This window comes from Rhinatrema bivittatum, chromosome 4 (genome assembly GCF_901001135.1).
Source record: "Rhinatrema bivittatum chromosome 4, aRhiBiv1.1, whole genome shotgun sequence".
Taxonomy (NCBI): domain Eukaryota; kingdom Metazoa; phylum Chordata; class Amphibia; order Gymnophiona; family Rhinatrematidae; genus Rhinatrema; species Rhinatrema bivittatum.
Window position 1 is genome coordinate 395,112,537 of NC_042618.1, and position 22,186 is coordinate 395,134,722.

A 22,186-nucleotide genomic window follows, 5' to 3' on the forward strand; every position below is an offset into this window, starting at 1 on the left:
ATCTGTTCTATTGTTGTTATTTTATGTGAGGTTCTTAATGCTGTTTGTTTCTATTTAATTTTGTTCAAGTAATTGGTCTGTTTTAATTATTTAATTATTTAAATTATTTAATGATTTTTTATGAATTTATGATTTATTCTATTTATATTTGTTTATTTGTAGCCCCTGAGGCAGCCACTGGTATGTGGCGAAACACGGCCTGAGTCGGGCAATTTTAATTAACATTATACGTCTCCACCTATTAAAGATTTGGCAAAGACTTTCTTTGGGCATCTACTTCTTTGTTGTTTCCTCAGGGGATAGCGTTAGCCATGGCCCTGACAAAACCCACAAAGTAAATGTCCTCTGGAGGAGACTGACGTCTTTCCTCTGGTGGCGAAGGTTCTGACAGGGTGTCATCAGAGATATCAGAAGAAGTCTCCAAAATATCATCTCCCCACGGATAGTAAGGGCCTTCTTTCTTGCTAAGGCTGTCGCAGGACCTGCAAGGGTGAGGCTGGTGTAAATCCCTGGCCCTGGGATCCGAGGGTCTCAGGCACCGACGGCATCGTTGGTCCTGTCGGCAATGGGGATACCGGAGGATGCGGGAGGCCTGAGAGTCTGGGCAAAGGATCGTGGAACCAAGGCCCCTGGACCATAGTGCCGGATGCATCTTCCTCCTCGGAGGACCAAATGATGGGGATCGCTCCTGAGGGGGGCATCGGTGGCTGCTGGGAAACTGAGGGTCCCTCGGGCACCGGCTGCATCAGGAGGGTCCAAGTAGGACATCCAGACACTCGAGCAGGGGCGCCAAGATAGACGATGCGGGCTCTGGCACAGGTATGGGGGCCGGTAGTGGGGGAGGCTCAACGCTCCATAGGGCTCGGAGTACTGCACTCTACACCCTGCGGTCCAACTCCTCCTGAAAGTCCGGTGAGGATAGGACTGTGGGAGGGAACGAGGCGTCACCAGTGCCTCCTTGGATCCCAAGGGGCACAGTGCCCGGCACCTAGATCAGTGGGGAATGCCTGGGGCTCCCGAATTTATCGGAGGAGGGGGCCTCCGTACCATGGGGTAATTTCAGTGGCGGTACGGCAGCTGCCGGTACTGCACTGGAGCCAGAGCCGTGCGTCGACAGTGATCGGTGTTGATGCTTGCGGGATCTCCCACGGTGCTCGGCCAGGTCTTTCCCCGGTGCAAGGAGGAGGCGGAGGATTCCAATGTTCTTGAAAGCAATGAGACCATGGAGGGCTGGTCACTGTCTCCTCAGTCTCTGGATGATGCCCCCGGGGTTGTGGAGAGGGGTAGCATATCAAGCAGTTCCCCCTGACCCCCGGGTGTCAATGACTCCGTCGCAGGCATGGATGGAGCATATTTTTTGCAACCAAAAAGTTTCTCCATTTTATCGAGCCGAGCACGACAGCCCTTGGGGGTCATCTGATCACACAGCAGACACCCTTGGACATTGTGCGATGCCTCCAGGCAGAGGATGCAAAGATCATGCAGATCCATGATGGACATGGTCCATGGGCACTGGGGGCACCGACGAAAGCCAGACAATGCCTTGAAAAATAGCCGGCACGCGGTCGATGACCTGGGGCCACCGAGAAGAAGGATGCCGGGAATTGACCGCATATTGTGCTTGAGGGGGTCTGGGTTATCTGGGGGGAGTGCAGGCCCCTATCTGTAGACTGGGCAATCTGGTGGACAAAGTGGTGAAATTAGTCATGGGTTGGACGCGCACCTGTTATAAAATTCCCTCTCTTGTGTGGCTCAAAGCCAACATTATGCTGCTGTGCACATACAAGCTTAAAATTGGGGGCACACATATACGCACCAGGGCTATTTTATAGTTTGCGCGTGTTTGTCCACGCAGGATATAAAATTGCAGTGTATCTGGCCTCACATCCATACATGTGTATATGTGCACCTGCACATCCGTTTTATAGTTACCGTCCTTTGGTATATTCGATTTAGGCTAGAACAAGGAGATATTCCCATAGTATTCTCTGAGACTTGGCTTTGGCATGCAAATCCCTTGGTTTCCAAGGATACACTCATAAAAAGTGCTTTGTGTTTGTGCTTTGCTTTCCATATATCACAGATGTAAAAACAGGCACAGAGTAAGGCAGTATTCAAGCCTCAAAAGCCTATAATATAGTGGCACAAAATATATAGATTGCCCTAACTGTAATTCATAACCATGTACCTAACATCTTATTATAGTACAAATTAGTGAACATTATTCACTTTATTTACCACATAATTATTCCTCCACTACAGCACCTTTCATCCCCTAGCTGCCGTAGGATGAGGACTGCTTGATCTCTTTCTCAGGCTGCTCCCAAAATGCACTTTGGAATCAGTAATATATGACTTTTTACAATCAGACACAGATAAAGGGAATACAAGTAATCATAACAGGGAAATATGACAATTCCCTTTGGTCAAAATCAATCAGCGTCTTCACAACCATGTGGAAATTAATCTGGAAAACCTGCCAGATGCCTTTCATGTGAGCTTCAGATACAAAGACATTTTTATTATGCTGGGAGAATTTTAGAACATGTAATGTTTTTTTCTGCATTCAGTGTAATGCTTTGTGCCACTCAGAATAACACTTTGGACTCTATTTTCAAAAGGAAGAAAAACCTAATGGTTAGAGCAACTGGATGAACTGTGCATTTACCTTGGCCATTTGAACTTAGCTTTTGGCTGCATGGCACAGAAACAGGAGAAAAAACAGACACTGGCACAGAATGAAAGACATTAGTGTACTTTTCATCCCTCTGTATTGTGAGGTCATGTTAAATCAAGCCTGGGAAACAAATGGAATAACTTTATTAAAGAGATGACCACAAAAATATCTGAGGCTACTCAGGAAAGCTTCACATTCAGAGTAGGTCACGATACTCAACAGTTTTGTTCCAGAGAAATATCCTGAATGGAATGAAAGCTTCAGGAAAAGTTAGTTTATTATAATAATAATAATTCCTTTCGAAATGTAGCTTGAGGCAATTGACAATTTCAGGTATAAATATAAGTCCATGCCCCAAACAGCTTGTAATTCAATACCTGAGGCAAAAAGAGATCAAGTGACTTGCCCAAGGTCATAAGAAGTATCGGGGGAGATGTGGGATTTGAACCTTGGTTTCCCCCGGTTCTTAGCCCATTGCTAACAACAAGACCACTCCTTTACTGTAAAATAAAATACCATAAGATAGTAGATGAAGACAGCAGATAAGAATCAATTGGCCAGCCTTGTCTGCCTGGTGGTTTTTATCTACACTGCTCTCAGTAAGAATATATCCCTGCTGTCAGCCATACAAGCGTGACCATCTGCACCATATCGCTCCTCATCCAAGTCGTTTTTTGTTATTTTCTCTCCTTTGTTCTCTACCGATATAGACAAATGAACATACCTAAACCAATACCTAGTCCTCTTGCCCCCAGTCTTTCCAGTCTCTCAGTCCTTTCATTCCACTACTCTTTATCTGTTCCCAAGATATTTAAGTTCCACCACAGTATTTGTTTAAACCACCTCCAGCATCAAGATTTTGAGGATCAAGTCTTACAGTCTGATTTGGGATTGTAGTAGGCATTAACTCTTGGGATGACATAGAATCTTTTCTTACAATTAAAAACTCCTGAGGGTTTGAATAGTTAGCATATTAGCTAAACTTTGTTATGTGACCATGTGCTACTGTTATGCTCTACAATTATAACAATGGCACAATTGTATTCTTTTGTGTACTGTCATTAAGGCATTGTTAAGTGTATTCGCTTCTATTGTTGCTGCACATTGGTTGCGGCCTGTTATTCAAATTTCTTTTGCATAATGTACTGTTTTTTTGGTTTGATAATAAAAACAGATTATAAACAAAAAAAAAACCTCCTGCTTTTCCAAGGATTAATTTAGCATCTTTCTTTCCAAAAGAAGTGTCATACTTTTGATACATACTGTACTGCAGGCCGGCAATTTGGCAACTCCCTGCTTCTCTGGAAAATCCGCAGGCACTTTCTAGCTAAGTTTCAAAGAGAAAGTACCTGCACATTTTTTCTTAGCAAACGTTCAGTGGGTACAAAGAATCCTGCGGACCTGGTGCCTGCTTTTTGTGCGGGTGAAATTTCAATGTAAATAATGGGGTAGATTTTAAAAGAATGTGCAAGCACGTCCATGTGCGGGCAGTACCCGACGCGCACACATGGACATGCGATTTTATAACGTGCATGCGCCGACGCCCGCGGCCTTCCGCAGTTCCCTACCCCCTATACTAACCTTCCTACCCCTTCCCCTAACCTTCTCGCCCCCTAGCCCTATCCTAACTGTCTAAAAAGCACCCTCCCTCAAGCTGCTAAGAAGCACAAGTGGCCTTTCATAGTGCATGTGCTTTCAGCCGGCCATGAAGAAGTATTCCCAGAGGCGTGGTTAGTAACTTACCTGTTGCACCTGCTTCGAGCAGGCGCAGATTACGCACGCCGTCACCCTGCCGGCACGCGATCCCCCGGCACAGTGGCAAATGGTTGCTGTGCCGGGCGACCCTAGCCCTGCCCCCGGACTTCCCCGCCCCACCCCCCCAGACCACCCCTTTAAGCAACCCCAGGTTTTACATGCTAGCGGGCGGATTTTAAAAGCCCTGCTCGCGTAAATCCGGGCGGATTTACGCGAGCAGTGTCTTGCGCGCTGGCGCGCACAGAACCCCAGGATGCGCGTAGGTCCCGGGGTTTTTGGAAGGGGGCGTGTCGGGGCGGGGCCGAACGACGCGGTGTTTCGGGGGTGGGACGCGGCGTTTCGGGGGCGGGACGCGGCGTTTCGGGGGCGGGCCCGGGGGCGTGGTTTCGTGCCGGGGCATTCCGGGGGCGTGGCTGCGCCCTCCGGAACCGCCCCCGGGTCGGGTCTCGGCGCGCCAGCAGCCCGCTGGCGCGCATGGATTTACGTCTCCCTCCGGGAGGCGTAAATCCATGGATAAAGGTAGGGGGGGGTTTAGATAGGGCCGGGGGGGTGGGTTAGGTAGAGGAAGGGAGGGGAAGGTGAGGGGAGGGTGAAAGAGAGTTCCCTCCAGGATTTTAGAGGATACGCGCGTATCTTATAAAATCCAGCTTACTTTTGTTTGCGCCTGCTGCGCAAACAAAAGTATGCGATCGCGCAGTTTTTAAAAATCTACCCCTAGGTCTTTTAAAATCTACCCCAATGTGTGCAAATTGGAAACTAAAATCTATGCTTGATATATGTTTCTTCCACGACCTAACCACACCTCTGGGAATACTTCTTCATGGCCGTCTGAAAGCACATGCACTATGAAAGGCCACTTGGGCTTCTAAGCAGCTTGAGGGAGGGTGCTTTTTAGACAGTTAATCTACCTGGATAAATCACTATCTCTGCAAATGACTTTGAAAACTGCCATCCAGATACATATACCTTGAGAGTGGATAGACTCGTAACACATTTTCTGACACCTGGCATGCGCACAAGTTTCCATGGGGAGAGAATAATGTCATTATTTCTACCCAACTGCAGCTAAGTCAAGGAACAGAGGGATAAGGTGGTCAGGCTAGAGTCACAAAGAATGCAGGTGGCCAACGCACAAACTGATTTTCCAGGACTTCTCTTAATTTGTATCTCAACTGCTCTACCTACCAGGTCCTCAAATTTCAGGAATCAGGGGAAAACAAAATATTATAAGGCATTTCTTGTTAGGAGACGTTATCATTCATGTTTTATGGCTGCAATCAGCAGCTCTGAGCCAAGCCTTCTGAGTAATTACAGCTCTCCAGCTGGGGCGGTAAGTTTCAGAAAATGCCCTACATGCCATGAATTATTAAATACAAAGCACAAAACAACATTTGCTAAGAGGGAGAGAATGCTTAACTATACATGGCTAAATGGGAATGCAGCAAAAGTCCACTCAAAAGAAATTTAAGACTTGAAAACTATTATGGAAAGTCTACCCTGAAATCTTCTTAGCAAGAAACCGGCCAGGATGTTGACGTTTAAGAACTACTAATTACCAGTTTCATATACAAGAGCAATAATAAGTGGGAAATCCTCTGTCATCAGTGTTTGGTGAATGCTATTATTTCTTCAAACTACTATTAGCTTTTAGAAGAAGAGAATGCATTTCAAAGACCAAATGGTGACAACAAACAGTTGGTTTAAATCGGCCCGTATGAAGCCTATGCAATTTGACAGAAGCATGAGAACTGTTAAATATACTCTGGGCTTTGTATTATTGTTCAGACCTCTGTGGGAAGATGCTTAAGGGAAAAAAAAACATGGTGTATTTTTCTGACCTTTCCAGGATCACACTCTGTCCCATCAGCCCAAGGTGTGTGTTGAGTTCTGCATCCTTTGTGGGCTCCTTCCATGTTAATGCACCAGAGTCGCCGGCACTGCATCTGCTTAATTTTGCAAAAAAATAAAAATAAAGACACTGTAAGTTTTATAATATTAACTAATTTTGATATTGCTCTCATTGTTACTATTTGCCACTAAATAGGCTATATTGCTGGACCTGTTACTATGTTGTATATAGCTAGAAGTAAATGTATTAATGTTGCATTCTAACTAATTTGTATAGTAATCAAAACTATCATGTAACACAATTATCAAATTTGAGAATACATTTTCAAATGTAAACAATGGTACTAACCATATATGGGCACACCTGAGCTCCTGGTCCGAAAATTAATTCACATTGTTTATTAACATTGTACATAACACCTGGAAGCTGTTGAGGCAAAGTGTAGGTCCTAGAGATTGGTTCATCAAGCAAACATTCCCCATAACCAGTGCTAGAACAAAGTATAAAAAAAGTGCAGTAAAGGTAATGCATTACAAATGTAATCCTTTCCTATAAAAATCATAGAAAGAAGATGTCAGCATATAGGGACCTATTGGGTCCGCACACTGAAAGTTTTAACATGCACATTAAAACTTTCCTTAACGGGGGACACACTACATTTTTTAGTCCATGTGCTAAGTAATTAGCCTTAATAGCACATGCAAGCTATTAGCACGCATGCTAACCCAAAAATGTATATAAGGCATGCATGCTACATCCAAATGCTTAATAGCATGTGACCACTACAGAAATAACATGCTCAGTTCTCTCTTCCTTATGACTGTCTTTGCTTCAATCTTGTATAAAAGTTAGATGGGCACATACAACTGGTTGTCAATGCTGACAGGTGAAGTGGGAGGGCAACTGAAGCAGAGAGGTGAAAGGGAAACTGAAGAGCACAGCAGAGAGTTCCCAGAAAGGATAAACCAGACATCTTAGTTTGTCCATTGTTCCAGATCTGTGGGTGAGAGGGCAAGTGCATGTTTCCATCCATTAGTTTTCTGTATCAGTAAGGGTCTTGAAAAAGTAGGAGAGAGAGGATGAGGTTGGTGACAAAAATGAAGCCTGGAAGGGGGCAAGTGACTATGCATGTGGGTGGGTGGCCTCTGTTGGAAACAGGATGCTGGGCTTGATGGACCCTTGGTCTGACCCAGCATGGCAATTTCTTATGTTCTTATGAGAGTATGGTTAAGTAGAGCAGGGCAGAGAGGGAGGAGGAGAGTGGAGTCTTCAGGGATGAAGCCTACCACAGTGCAGGTAGAGGCAGCAGAGCAGAGGCATGTAGGAGGGAGAAAACATAGCGCAAGCCAGGCCCAATAAACATCAGGTGGAAGGAGAACACAGCAGGGGGAGGAAGGGATGGTAGAAGGATAATGGAGGGGATGTCAGGTAGGCAAGGATTCCCCAAAACACGAGCTTCCTATTTCTGTCAAGGAGGTACAGAATGTAAAGGAGGAGGAGGAAAATGTAGGGGAGGAACAGGAGCCAGAGGCTGGACCAAGCACAACAGAGCCAAGTACATGACCAACAGTTGATCTGCTTAACTCAAGAAGAAAACAACTATATTCTGGAACCAATACTGGAAAACTACATCATGCCCTTTTGGAGAAACTCCATAAGTAAATCTCTGGGAGCAAAAGAACATGTTTGGAGAAGAATAGTATCAGATGTCAGTAACCTCATGGTCACCCCCAAGACAATAAAATCACATTAAACAATGATATAACATGAAAAGAATTATCTGAGAAAAAAAACATGTTGCCTCCATGTTCTCCTGTGCTGTTCCTGTTCTGTCCTGGTCCTCTCTGTCCCTCTCTCCTCTCCCTTTTCCTGCTACCTCTCCTCTCTTTTTTGCTCTCTGTCCTCTCTGCCTCCAATTCTTCTTCTGTCTCCTCTCTGGCTTTCCCCTCACTCTCTTGCTCTTTCCGCTGTCCTCTACTTCATTCTTCCACCAACTCCTGTTCCAGCAGTTATATCTCCTACACCATGAAATGCACAAAGCATCTTGTTATCTGTGTCCTTGAAATAGAGTGCATGTTAAAACGTTAACAGCTGCTCTGGGGCAATAGTTAAATTTTAGGCCTTAGAAAGCACATGCTAAATAGCATGTGGAGGACAGCATACCCTGCTGTTTCCCACATGCCTGCTAAAGCCAAATTTGTCTTGGGCGTTCCTTCATTGATGTGCTAATTTTATCCCGTATGTGCTAACATCTTCTGGGATCGATTTAGAATGGCAGGGCCTTAGCATGCTAAACAACCTTAGTCTACATGCATAGGGGCGGATTTTCAGAGCCTTGCTCGCCTAAATCCACCCAAAACCGGGCGGATTTAGGCGAGCAGGGCCCTGAGCAGAGCCCCGGGACTCGCGTAAGTCCCGGGGTTTTCGGAGGGGGCGTGTCGGGGGGCGGGCCCGAACCGCGCGGCGTTTTCGGGGCGTGTCGGGAGCGTTCCGGGGGCGGGCCCGGGGCGTGGCTATGGCCCGGGGCGGCCCGGGGGCGTGGCCGCGCCCTCCGGACCCGCCCCCAGGTCGCGTCCCGGCGCGCAGGAGGCCCGCTGACGCGCGGGGATTTTAAATCCCCCGACAATGGTAAGGGGGGGCTTAGACAGGGCCGGGTGGGTGGGTTAGGTAGGGGAAGGGAGGGGAAGGTGAGGGGAGGGCAAAAGGAAGTTCCCTCCGAGGCCGCTCCGATTTCGGAGCGGCCTCGGAGGGAACGGGGGTAGGCTGCGCGGCTCGGCGCGCGCCGGCTATACAAAATCGATAGCCTTGCGCGCACCGATCCAGGTTTTTTAGTAGATAAGCGCGGCTCCGCGCGTATCTACTAAAATCCAGCGTACTTTTGTTTGCGCCTGGAGCGCAAACAAAAGTAGGCCTATTCGCGCTCCTTTTAAAATCCGCCCCATAGGTTCCATAGTATGTCCAAGTACCTAGAACAAGCAAAAATAATGCATCTATTTAGAATTACCAAAAGGCTTAACTATGTATATATGCAGACAGAACTTGCAAAGCTAATCACGCTGCTATTCCAGGTAAATGTCACTTGCAGGATCATTCTTTATTGTGCGATCTGCCGGCATCGTATTATTAAAATTAGGGGAAGGGGAGGAGTGTGGGTGGGGGTTGGGTGGAGTTATCGCCGGCAGCACAGCGGGAAATAACTACACCTTTTCCTATGGCGCTATGGAGGCGATAGTGTGCGGTACAGCCACACCATGGCGAGCAAAACCACACCGTCGTGATATGGTCGGCTGGTAACTATTGCCTCCCCCTCCTCTTTTTTTTTCGCGACACATTATTCTGCTATAAATATAGCAGAATGATGAATCTAGGGGACAGTTTGAAGAATACCATACAGAATATATCAGAACTTCTGTTTATATGGTCAAAGTCAATATACATAGTCAAAGTCAATTATTGATATTATTAGTGGGAAATAAAGTATATTTTAACCCTTGGGAAATTTTGCAATTGAAGCTTGCCAAATCAAGCATTATTTTTCCAATCGTTGGCAAATTTCTACAAAAAATAAATGCTTAACTATATCCAGTTACTGCACAATAACATCATTAGTATAGGTAGCATAAAAGAAACCAATTTCCCCCCTTCCCACCATTTTTTAAAATAAAATAAATTGTTAAGGACTATATTTTAAGCTTTTAAAAAACCCCACACATTTATCTGCAGTGTCCCCATAAAGTGTCCAAAATAATACATCAGAACTATGCATTACACAATGTATGCTCCTGATTCCCCAATCTGCATCTCTGGGCGAAAAAAGCTTCACAAATCGAGCCCTCTATGTATGTCTGTCATGAGACCTGATACAAAGAGTAGTTTGCTGCTCAAGCTGAAGTGCATGGAACATTGGCATGGCTAGCACAACAAGAATGATGGAGGATCTCCATCAGGCTCAAGGGTGAATGAGCATATGTCAATCTGTACGTTATGGAAGTCTGCATCAGAGCATGAAGTACACCACCTCTGCTAACATCATGTGACCAACACGTTGTCATGCTCCAGGCACAAGGAAACTCTCCAGTGAGCCAACAGGAAACACAACGCATTGACACTCTTCAAGGGAATGATATGAACGCTACTCACACTGTAGAACCTTCCGTCCAACAGAATGGAGAATAAAAACAACAATAGACTATATTAAATTGAATGACTCAAATTATTAGCCCCTTGTTCTTCCATAAAATTATTTGAACTAATGAGAGCCCGAGGGGATCCTTGTGCAATAGATTATCAATTATCAATTAGTAAAAATCACTTACTCAAGAAATTCTGTAATGTATTTCCTACTGCATTTTGACCACATCCAGGGGTTAGTAAAGAAATTCAATGTTGGTGCCATGACATGCTGTTGATTTTTAACACCATCTTCCTTACACTTATTACTATCATCATGGGGCATGTTGAATCTAGCAAATATAAAAGGATGAGAAATACGGTAAACACTTTAAATTGAATGCAGTAATAGCGACATAAAAATAAGGGAAGGGGTAAAAAGCATGCACATTTTGTTCAAAGTACCTTGCTCATTTGAGTGTTTATATTTTGCTATGTACAATTTCTGACTTTTGGGGATTTTTTTTATTTTTGTCTCCGCAGTTTCGTCCTGCTCCTTTGGGCATCCAGTCCAATCAGAATCGGCACCCACTGGCCTATCTTGAGTTTTCATTTGTGACTATCCAGAGTCCCCCCTTCACCCTCATATTGTATATCTCCTCCCATCTCAATTAGCCCAGTCACTGCAGCAACAATTTAGGGGCCACTCACCGGCTTCTTCCAGAACGCTGCGATCATGGGTCCTAAGACCAGGCACTAGGTTTTGCCAATACATTCCACCCTAAGGGTTGTGAACACTTCCTCCTCAGTATCCCCAGCCCTGGCTGGCCCAAGAAATTGAAGACCTGAGCTGGAAAATACACCCAGATTCTGTAGAATTAGATTAGAAAAGGCCCTCTTGGTGTTTTGGGGTCTTCATTTTTAGGCCAATTTTGCAAAGAGTATTGCTGTGGAACAATAGCTGAGCTAAGCAATTTGTTTTGCATCTATCTAAAATCTTATGATGTGATTAAGAAATGAAAGATTAAGTCATAACTGAAAAGAAGACTTATTTTAAGTCTACACCTGGGGTATTAGATCATAATGAAACTGCAATTGCTCCCTTTTTCGTACAAGATAAACATGTTTTTCTGTTGGAAGAGTGAAAAGCATCACATGATGCTCCCTCTAAGATAGGGGACAAAAGGACAGCGCCTGTCCTTGGATCTAAAATGGAGGATAAGATCTAAGATGGAGGAAAGGTGCTGTATTATAGCTTACATCATACTAATTATTTTTCAGCATATCTTTATATGAAGAAATAAATCTCCTGCCTGATTGGTTCTATAAGGTAATGATGTCATGATAATATGATGCAAGGTAATGGGTAATAATGTATTGATTGGCTGTGTATGTGTATAATGAAAAAATGAGCTGCCTGTGTAAGAAGCAGGAAGCAAGCTGTTGGTTTTTTTTTTTCAGATTTCTGATAAGAGTTGTTCTTTTTCCAATAAACCACCTAAACGAGGAAGTTTTGGTTTCATGTCAGATTTTCTTGGTTAATGTCACTCTGCGAGTCTTAAGAGTTTGCTCGGAGACAAATTGGGTCCCCAAGATCAATTCATTCTGAAGCCAGGCATTTTTAAAGGAAATAAGGGACTAGTTTTCCCAATTTCTGCAGTTCCTCCTCAAGACAATGTGCAGAACTGCCCGTGAGCTACCAGACCATGCCCAAGTGTGCAATATCTTAGCGTATGGACCTGTTTGCATTTAAAAGGTGTGCCCTTAGCAAAAATAAGCACACAAATGCCAAAAAAGTGACCAGTTTGGCCAATTATGTAAGCATTTATTTTATTCACTTTTGAAAAGAGATGAAAGATCAACAGCTCCAGTTTAAGTAATCAGGGTCTGTTTCAAACGAAGCTCTAAAGATAGCCAGTGATACTACACAGACTATCTTTTTAACATTAAAAACAGAATCTGGCCCACAAGAACCCTCACGAGATCCAGTTTCTTGGGTGGCTAAAATATGCAAATTAGCATTGTTCTTTGATCATGATTAATCCAATAGATCTCTTTTATGCACTGGCATATTAGTTGGCTGTGATACTTTTTAAAAGACCAACAAAAAAGAATTGCACTAATGAGTAGTGCTCCATGTTTTCAGTTTTAATTTTCAAAATAAAATTCTGGAAATTTTTTAGGATTTCCCTTCCAAACATAAAATCCAGTTTGAAATTGGGATAAAAGGAAGAAAAGAAAACTAGCTGGCTTAAATTGAGAACAGAATAACAATTAATTTTAATACTTCTACACTTGTGCACACAATTCACGGGAGCTAGGAGCTGTATGCTGCCTCCAGACTGCTCTTCTTCTACACCTCCTGACGGGGCACGCAGAATACTTCCTGCTGATTGGCTCTCAGTTTCTCCTGCCTTTTTTGGGTAAAACTTTATCAATTACAATTTATGCATGTGAAAAAAAAAACCCAAAACAATAGCTGAGAAGGAAGTATAAAAATGCCAAAAGGAACCAAGTGCCTATTTCTGTGAGCCGATCATCGCACATTATTAGCACAGTTTAATCTGAACAGCTCCATCGTGTGTTTGGAGGGAGTTTTATATTTAAGAATTGCTTCTGTGTAGCAATACAAACCTATCACTCACAGGGGTTCTTAACTTGAGGTCCACGGACAGGCCCTATGATGGAGTCTGTGAACTGGGCACAAAAGATTGTGGGGTAGATTTTCAAAGGGTTACGTGCGTAATTTACGTGCGTAACCCCGAAAACCTGCCCTGCGCGTGCCGAGCCTAATTTGCATAGGCTCGGCGGTACGCGCAAGCCCCGGGGCTTTGAAAAAGGGGTGGGAAGGGGGTGTGGGCAGAGCGCAGATCCGGGGGTGGTCCGGGGGCGTGGGCATGGAACTGGTATGGGGCGGTCCGGGGGCGGGACCGAGGCCTCCGGCACAGCGGCCGTGCTGGAGGTTCGCGTGCCGGCAGCTGGCTGGTGCACGCAAGTTACGCCTGCCTTGGGCAGGCGTAAATACTGCAACAAAGGTAGGGGGGGATTTAGATAGGGCTGGGGGACGGGTTAGATAGGGGAAGGGAGGGTGGGGGGGGGGGGCTGAAGGAAAGTTCCCTCTAAGGCTGCTCCGATTTCAGAGCGGCCTCGGAGGGAACGGGGAAAGCCATCGGGGCTCCCCTAGGGCTCAGCACGCGCAAGGTACACAAGTGTGCACCCCTTTGCACACGCCGACCCTGGATTTTATAACATGTGTGCGGCTGCGCATACATGTTATAAAATCGGGCGTAGATTTGTGTGTGCCGGGTTGCGCGTACAAATCTATGCTCGCGCGCATGTTATAAAATCTGGCCCTGTGTGTTTATAGACATTTTTATGGGAAGATGATCCATAGCTTTCATTTGACTCTCAAAAGAGGTTAAGAAGTACTGGTCTATCAGGATGGTATTTCATTAAAAAAAAATGCCTGACAAAATATTATTGAGTGAACTGAAAACTGGGTTTAAATCAGTAACACCTGAATAACTTCAATTAAAATTAGTAATTAATCTACCAGAGAAATTCAGTAAAAATAAACAAATCAGAAAACGCAGAACAGTATATATGAGTTTTTGAGACCACATGGTAAGCCCCTTCTTCAGATGGTTCTGAAAGCTATGAAGGCTCCAGTTTTCTCTAGGACCAAGACAGCTAATAGAAATGCATTGCGCACTTATTCATTGAGATGATCCTGAAAACTGGATTTAGGAAATACTCCAGTACACCAGTGACATGTAAGGAAGCCCAGGACTGTGCATGATATGCGGTGCCTGGTAAGAATTAAAAAAAAAAAATAGACGTCAAGTAACGGAGGAATAGAAAGCACCGTAGTCTTAAGGCAAAGAGCATTTTGCCAAAACTGCTCCAGCAATTGGCATATCTGAGACTTATTTGGTCAGTTGAAAAAAATGCAATTGCCTATCCATATTTCCTTATTTTAGGTGTACGCAACACATGAGTTTATGACCAACTGAAGGGATTATTCATGACATTAATTACAGTGTTAAACTAATCTCACAACATACTTCAATCTCTCTGCTCCACTTTACAAGGAAACATCAACTATTTACGTTATATTATTTTGTGCTTCCTAAAACAGTCATTTTATATGAGGCGTATTAGACTATAGATTACAAGAGCAAGATGTGTTAGCTAACAATAGGTACCAATCAAAGCGACTGTCTTTGATCTGTCTGATTTGACAACATCAACAGCAATCTGATACAAGTTTTCTGCAATTCAAATTTGCATGTGATAACTACAGTATATAAAATACTATGGAGATTGTTTTCTCTTTAAAGAAAGCCCTGCAGCTACACTGTAGCACTGAAATGGAAATGTTCAATTGTAGATGAAAAAACTCGTTCAGAAACCACGCTGAACTCTAGCATCAAGTCAGTGTAATCAGTTCTCCTGACTTCCCTGCCTGCTCTAGTATGAAGAATGCTGAAATAATTGTGCTAGCTATTAAGGCACTTGAAGTCGCAATGCTGCGTGACGTGAACAACAGATGGCGATGTGACTGTTCTAACCTTGATACAAGTTCTGAAGGCTTCAGCGGCTGGCAAAGTTGTGCCCCTGTGTTGGCCACCTGCATGCTCATTTTTTGATCGGCATGCACAGTTTTTGCATTTAAACAGGTATGCGCATCAATAAAATTGTTCACTATTCAAAAATGAAGTGCACAAATGGCCTAGATAGGTAAAGAAATCAGCTAATTGATTTTGTGTTGTGTTTCCTTTTGTAAGGAGAGCCCAATGAGGTCATTTGGAATTACAATCTTGTGACTAGGGTTGCCAACTAGCTCCAGATTTTCAGGACAGGTTGATCAAGTCCTGGTTTTATGCCATTGCATGCAGGAGCTTGCAGTCTTGCTTTTCTAAATACATGCATAGATAAATCAGAACTACAATTCCCTGCATGCAATGGGGTACAACCAGGACTGGATCAACCTATCCTGAAAATCCAGAGCCAGTTGGCAATCCTACTTATAGCAGTTTGTGTATCAGGTTTTGGGTTTATTCAGCACAATTTCAACCTTCTTTTTAAGGTAAAATTTTTCACAGTAAACAGAGGAAGAATTGCTTTCCTAATATATTAAAACTTAATTTCTTTCAGCTCCAGTATGATGGGAATGGACATCTATTAGGTTTTCACTGGCAGGACAGAGTAAAGCTGTTATCTTGGTAATGGAATGGACTGATCCATGAATCACTAATGCAACATATACATCTCTTGGATATTTTTAAATCAAATATATTTACATGAAACATACACATGGCCAAGTTCATGTGCTATTGTAAATGCAGTACTTAATCCATTGTCTTCGCTAATTGAACAACTTCTATAGGGATCACAAACTGTGCCAAGTTCTGCCAAACCTACAGAAAAACAAACATCAAAGAATTATAATAAAAAATTCTAATGAAAATGAAAGAACTTTTTAAAAATAAAATCTTCATATCTTCACTTTTTTTTGCATTTACTTTCAGTTTAGTAGGGTGAAGGTGAAAACTCACCTAACGTGTCACATTTGTCATGAGCTCTGCAAATATTCTGTCTGAAAGCAAAGTAGAAATGGTGCTATCACCTTTTTTTTTTTTCTGAAATGCAGGTCGAGTAAAAACATACAAGTGAAAAACAGAAATCTTTATAAAAATGTGAACCGGTGAAACCTGTGAAGCATCAGTACACTGAGCACCTGTTCTACATGTTTTGACCTTGCACATTCCTCCTTGAGACAGCGAATTCATGCAATACAAAAGGCAAAACTAGCCAATGTGACTGGATGACTCAACCTTTTTTAGATATGAACTATAAAGAAGCTGTCTCTATTGAGTTCTATTTTCAGGACATGCATTCATTCATTCATTCATTCATTCATGGATTTTTCAGCTGTTGCTGTGCGGGGCTGTGTACTGGAGACTGGCATGGTATCATGTTTCTCTGCAGGTCATTCAGGTATAGCAATATGAGCTCATTCTAGAGGAATATATTTGGGGTAGGGCTGAGCAGGTTTATGAGGATTCTAGATGGTCACAAAAGCAGTTCTCACAGAATTATGCTTCCTGTGTTTTCAGTGCAACTCCAAGTCATCATGAGATGCTAGTTCAAGGCTGGTGCTTGTGGTTCTGCAGACTATATTGCGATGGAGTCAAGTGAATTGGAAAACTAGGTTTGGACTAACACCGCAAGATGACAAGGAGTAGGGACAGCAACACAGCTTTTGGGGTTTTAGGTTTCAGTATCACAGTGCTTCCATTCATTTTTGGTGATTTCACCAGGTCTTAACCCCAATCTTTCTTTTGCCATCTGGTCTCCTGAAGCACTATTTGGGTCCCCAGCAATACCTTCCTGTGATGACCTAAAATGACCTGCATCTACTTTTTGAGTAGTAATGCATTTCAGAGAGCAGAGGAAGCTTCCCAGGGAGAGCAAGATATCATTAAAAAGATTCCAAGTAGGATCAGACAGGATTCTTTCTTCAATCAGATAGGAAAGAGACAAGAACTAGCCAGACACAACTTAATGATGTAAGGTATAGGAAGGCAGGAATAATTCCAGCCCCAGCTAAAGGTAAAGGAACAGCACAAACAGGAATATTAGTGTAAGAAAAAAGAAATGAGATAGAGTAACAATGTTCATAAATAGTCATGTAAAGCAATTTACACATGAAAACTATAAATCGTTCCTTTTGCCAATAATTTCAGACCACAATTACTGCATTAATTGGAAAAAAAATACCTTGTAATGAGCACAGCTGTATCATGGTGAGAGTGATGATTGTCATCAGGGTAGTTCTGGGATTGCTGCCATATGCAAAAGTTTTTTAATGTAGTCTGGGCATTAAAAGATATAGATGGCCCCTCCTACTCATACATATACACACACAAAATAAAAATGGTACATTTTAGTCATTTGTAGTTTTGCAAATGCCACAGAGAATTTGAAACAAAAGCAGGCAAAGAAAAGTATATCATTACCTGTTCATCATGGATTATGACTAATTTCACAATAACAACATTAATTAGATTTCCAATACTTGGATCCTTATAGATAGAAGCAACCTGTAATGAAATAAATGATCAGTATTAATAATTATCAGACCAAGCCTGCAGGAAGTACAAGATTGCACCTGTTCTTCTGCCTTTCCATTCACACTTTTATTTGCTGATGAACCTACTGCTGTAAATTAACGTACATATGATCTGATGCACACACATCCATTTGTGAACTCACTGCTGAAATTCATTTGATCAGCAATCTGAGGGATTTACTCACTGGGTCTTTCTATTCAATCAGGTGGTCTATTTACCTAACCTATAGTCCTGTTAGGCCCTTTGGACGTGTACAGGAAAAGAGTTATTTCTCAAAAGTGTTTACAAAATTAATTGAATCTACTCTCCAGACTCCTTAGATTCTATGCCTTCCCTTTTCCTGATGCTCCTACACAGAAGAATGTTCCCTCCTTATGGGCCTGATTTACTAAAGTGGTTCTCAACCCTGTCCTGGGAACCCCCCCAGCCAGTCAGGTTTTCAGGATATCCACAATGAATATGCATGAGAGAAAATTTGCATGTTATGGAAGCAGTGCATGCAAATTTTCTCTCATGCATATTCATTGTGGATATCCTGAAAACCCGACTGGCTTGGGGGGGGGGTCCCCAGGACAGGGTTGAGAACCACTGTACTCTCTTCCTCATAGACACAGAATGGAAGAAAAGCCTTAGTAAATCAGGCCTGTGCCTTTGGATGCCCACTTGTGTCTGCTGTCATATGAAATAAATGCCTACTGGCAGCATAGAGGCGTACAAGGACCAAGCAGAGTCAGCTCTAAAGCAAGAGAATGACTGCAAATTATCTCAAAATAAAAGTCTTGTGTTTGGAAATTTTGGCCAGGTGACATTTAAAAAAGGCTCTTTCAATGTGTTAGGTGCCTGGAAGCACAAATTTAGCCGTGGGCTATCCAGATAAGTTACTCAGATAAACTTACCTGATTAATTTAAAGCCATGCCACTGAATATACCTGGTTAAATGAAATGTTAGCTGGGTATGTTTATCCTGCTAACTTTAAGACATCCCTTTGGCATGAGTAAAGTTATCTGGATAACTTATCCAGATAGCACTGAATATTAGCTTTATCCAGATAATCCATCCCTACCCTAGGACACTTCTGATTTGTCTGGGTAAGTTTTAATAATCTAATCACTTACCTGGAAAAATCAAGGTTGGTCAGCATGACAGGATTTTTAATTCCATGTTTTTCTAAGTCCTAAACTTAGCAGCACAAACCTTTTGAATATGGACCTCTAGTGTTTGAACATCAACATCGAGGACGTAATTTTCAAAAGGATTTACACCTGCAAAACTGTTTTACGAGCATAAATGGGCTTTTGAAAAATGCTACTTTAATGCACATAACTCCTTTGAAAATAGCAGCTAGGTAGAGACTGCATCAAACTAGGTTGAGAGTACATTGTACAGATCTCATCTTTGTGTACCTTTCATCACTCCAAATCATATCAAATCTTCACTGTTGTGTACTGTGCTGTTTGTACCTCTGACTGTGCATGTAAAACTGCTCCCCAAAACCTAGGCCACCACCAAAACCTCACCCCGAGTTACTAGTTGACCCTCCTACAGTGGCATAAATAGTTTACTTATAGGAGAACCTTATAAAGAGTCTCTCTCTCTCTATACTATCTATCTCTCTCAAAGAGCAGTAAAAGCCTGTCTGCACACTTCTCAGCTTGCTATGTGAAAATATTGCAAGTGTGATAAATTTTATGCATGTTGTGCTAAAATACCCAAGGGACAGATTATGGAAAAATATTGGCCTGGGCGATTTTTATCCATACTAGCCCATGTGTATACAATTGCGCACACAAAAAATGTACACTATATATACACATACTTCTTGACCACTTAAGTATAAGTAAATTATGGAATAAGAGACAAAAACAGAGAAAATTCCAACATCGTAATATAGTGCAAATTTTAAATACTTAATATATCATATATAAAATATTTCAGAAAGCACTTTCAATCAACAAGAAGCCTACCGGTTTGAGTACATTTTCTATTTTCCATGAAAGAGCAGGTGGCAATACAACAATGCAGTGTTCCACAGTCACCGGCAGCTTGAGCTGACGGGCTTAATCCCAGAGTCAGAAAAAACTACTGATTAGGACATTTTCCCTTACCACTCACCATACAAAAATATTCAAATCCCAATGTCACCTCATTAACAGCAACAATTCCCTCCACTACCAGGAAACATGGTATAATCCACAATCCTGCAAAAAAGTACTCCTGCCATACAATAACAAAATAACTGCCAGACTCAAACAGTAACAGCCCTACCTATAAAAAAGCAAAATTGGAAATATAACATCAGACCCCAAAACACCAATACATCTCCTTCTGCTATAGATCCATACTCAGAAACTACATGTTAGCAGAATACCTCACCGTAGTCACACATGCAGAATTTTAAAAAGTCAACCATACTAATAAAAAGAATAAATATTTCAAAATAGATATTTAGAATATCCAATAATATAAAAAGCTCATTAAAATGTTTAAAAATTTACCAAAAATAACAAAATATTTCAAAACTGCTGACATCAAATACTACCCAATAATTAAAATTAATAGAGATGAAAAAAATCCTCTGCCATCCATACCTGGGAACTTTTTGATGTCCAGTCACCCTGAAATTGTCATGGATTCGAAGGGGAGGAGGAGGGTGAACATACTATCTTCTATCACACACATGTTCATTCTCGCAAACAATCATACACTACTGTTCACTCTCAATCTCTCTCATACACACACACACACAGGCTCTCTCCTCCTCATACAAAGAGACACTAACACTCACTGCTCTCTCCCCCTCTTTCACAGACAAACATTCACTGACTCACTCTCGCTCCCTCTTACACAGACACACTAACACTCACTGGCTCTCTCTCTTCCTCACACACACAAACACACTAACATTCACTGGCTCTCTCTCTCTCCCTCATACACAGACACACTAACACTCACTGGCTCTCTCTCTCTCCCTCACATACAGACACACTAATACTCACTGGCTCTCTCCCCCTCATACACAAACACACTGGCTCTCTCTCTCCCTCATACACAAGACACACTCTCACTGGCTCTCTCTCTCCCTCATTCACAGACATACTAACATTCACTGGCTGTCTCTCTCCCTCATACACAGACACACTAACACTCACTGGCTATCTCCCCTTTATACACACACACTCTAACTTGCTCTCTCGTCCTCATATACACACTCATTCACTGGCTCTCTCACAATCCAGGCCTCCTCTTCTGCTGCAGGCACCAGAGGATCCGCGGGGCCTTTGTATTAAGCAACTGCTGGGAGGAGTGTGCCCGCTCTGATATGCCTCTTCTTTAACTGCGGGCAGGGAAGACAGTGTCAGCGGCCCCGCAGGTCCTTTGTAGTTAAAATTCCTGTGGGAAAGTATGCCGGCCCTGTCAAGCTAAGGCTCCTCTTCAGCCCTGCTGGTTCCTTCTTTCGTCTGCTGCAGATGGGAAAGCTTTTGACGGCAACCCCGTTGTTGTTTTCCTTTGGTCGCTGGCAGGTCAGTTATTGTCCTCTGAGCCTTTTTCTCGGCCGTGGGTGGGGGGCGGGTTTGGTGCTGATCCTTTCTGGGCTTCTTCTTCTATTGCTTGTTTGCAGGCTGTGGGAGCTGGGGACACTTTCTGCTGGCGCTACCTTACAATTTTGTACCATACCAGGCCTGCGATTCTACAATTAGGCAGGTGCTGGGCATGGTGCAAAATTGAAGACAGCGCTGGCAGAAAGTGTCCCCGGCTCCCGCAGCCTGCAAACAACTCCATGTTGCCTGCGGTTGTAAAATGAGGCCGGGCAGGAGCTGTGGGAGACCATGTGACCAGGCAGACCGGCCTACAGGGGCATCTCTGATCCCCCAAAAGACCAAGCCACCCCTGAAAATACTTATGTGATGCAGTAAAATAGCACATATTGTGGTATCTCACAAATTATCCTAACTATGCCTCCTTTTATATCATGGGTGATATTTTTGCTATATTTATAGCAAAATGATAAATCCAGATCTATATTTGTTACTGCTAATATATCTGTTAGTCTAACATAAACAGACTGTAATCTGTTTTGAGGCCATTTTTGTAAAAAGAGTAGAATATCAAATGTTTGCAAATAAATATATAAAATAAATAATCCTGTCTTTGGCTCTGCCTAATTTTTCTCTCAACACCAACAAAACGGAACTCCTTCACATCTCCTCGCACCCCCCTGACCTCCTACCTAACGACCCTAAACTTAACCTCCTCACAGCTCAACCCTCCGTTAGAGACCTCGGAGTCCTTCTTGATCCCAACCTAAGTATGAAACCTCACATCAACTCCATCCTCAAAACTGGCTTCTTCAAGCTAAATGTACTAAAGAAACTCAGACCCCTGCTCTACGCCCATGACCTCCGCACAGTGATCCAAGCTACCCTCACCTCCAAACTAGATTACTGTAATGCCCTCCTCTTAGGGCTCCCATTGTCTTCTATCAAACCCCTTCAACTTCTGCAAAATGCTACTGCAAGACTCATTACAAACACACGCAAACATGACCATATTACCCCCATCCTCAAGGATTTACATTGGCTCCCCATAATGTCCCGTATACACTACAAAACTCTGACCATAATTCACAAGTCCATTTACACCCACAACTCCAACTGGCT

General features: G+C 43.0%; 1 protein-coding gene across 1 annotated transcript in view; it reads right to left on the reverse strand.

Moving 5' to 3' along the window:
• The window catches only part of ADAMTS9 (ADAM metallopeptidase with thrombospondin type 1 motif 9), a 366,656-nt gene that overhangs the window by 264,568 nt on the left and 79,902 nt on the right, over positions 1 to 22,186 (reverse strand). Inside the window, 7 exon segments of the mRNA XM_029601029.1 lie at positions 6,271 to 6,378; positions 6,630 to 6,771; positions 10,598 to 10,744; positions 15,706 to 15,811; positions 15,950 to 15,990; positions 17,175 to 17,299; positions 17,414 to 17,497. Coding sequence (XP_029456889.1) covers positions 6,271 to 6,378; positions 6,630 to 6,771; positions 10,598 to 10,744; positions 15,706 to 15,811; positions 15,950 to 15,990; positions 17,175 to 17,299; positions 17,414 to 17,497 — 753 coding nt within the window.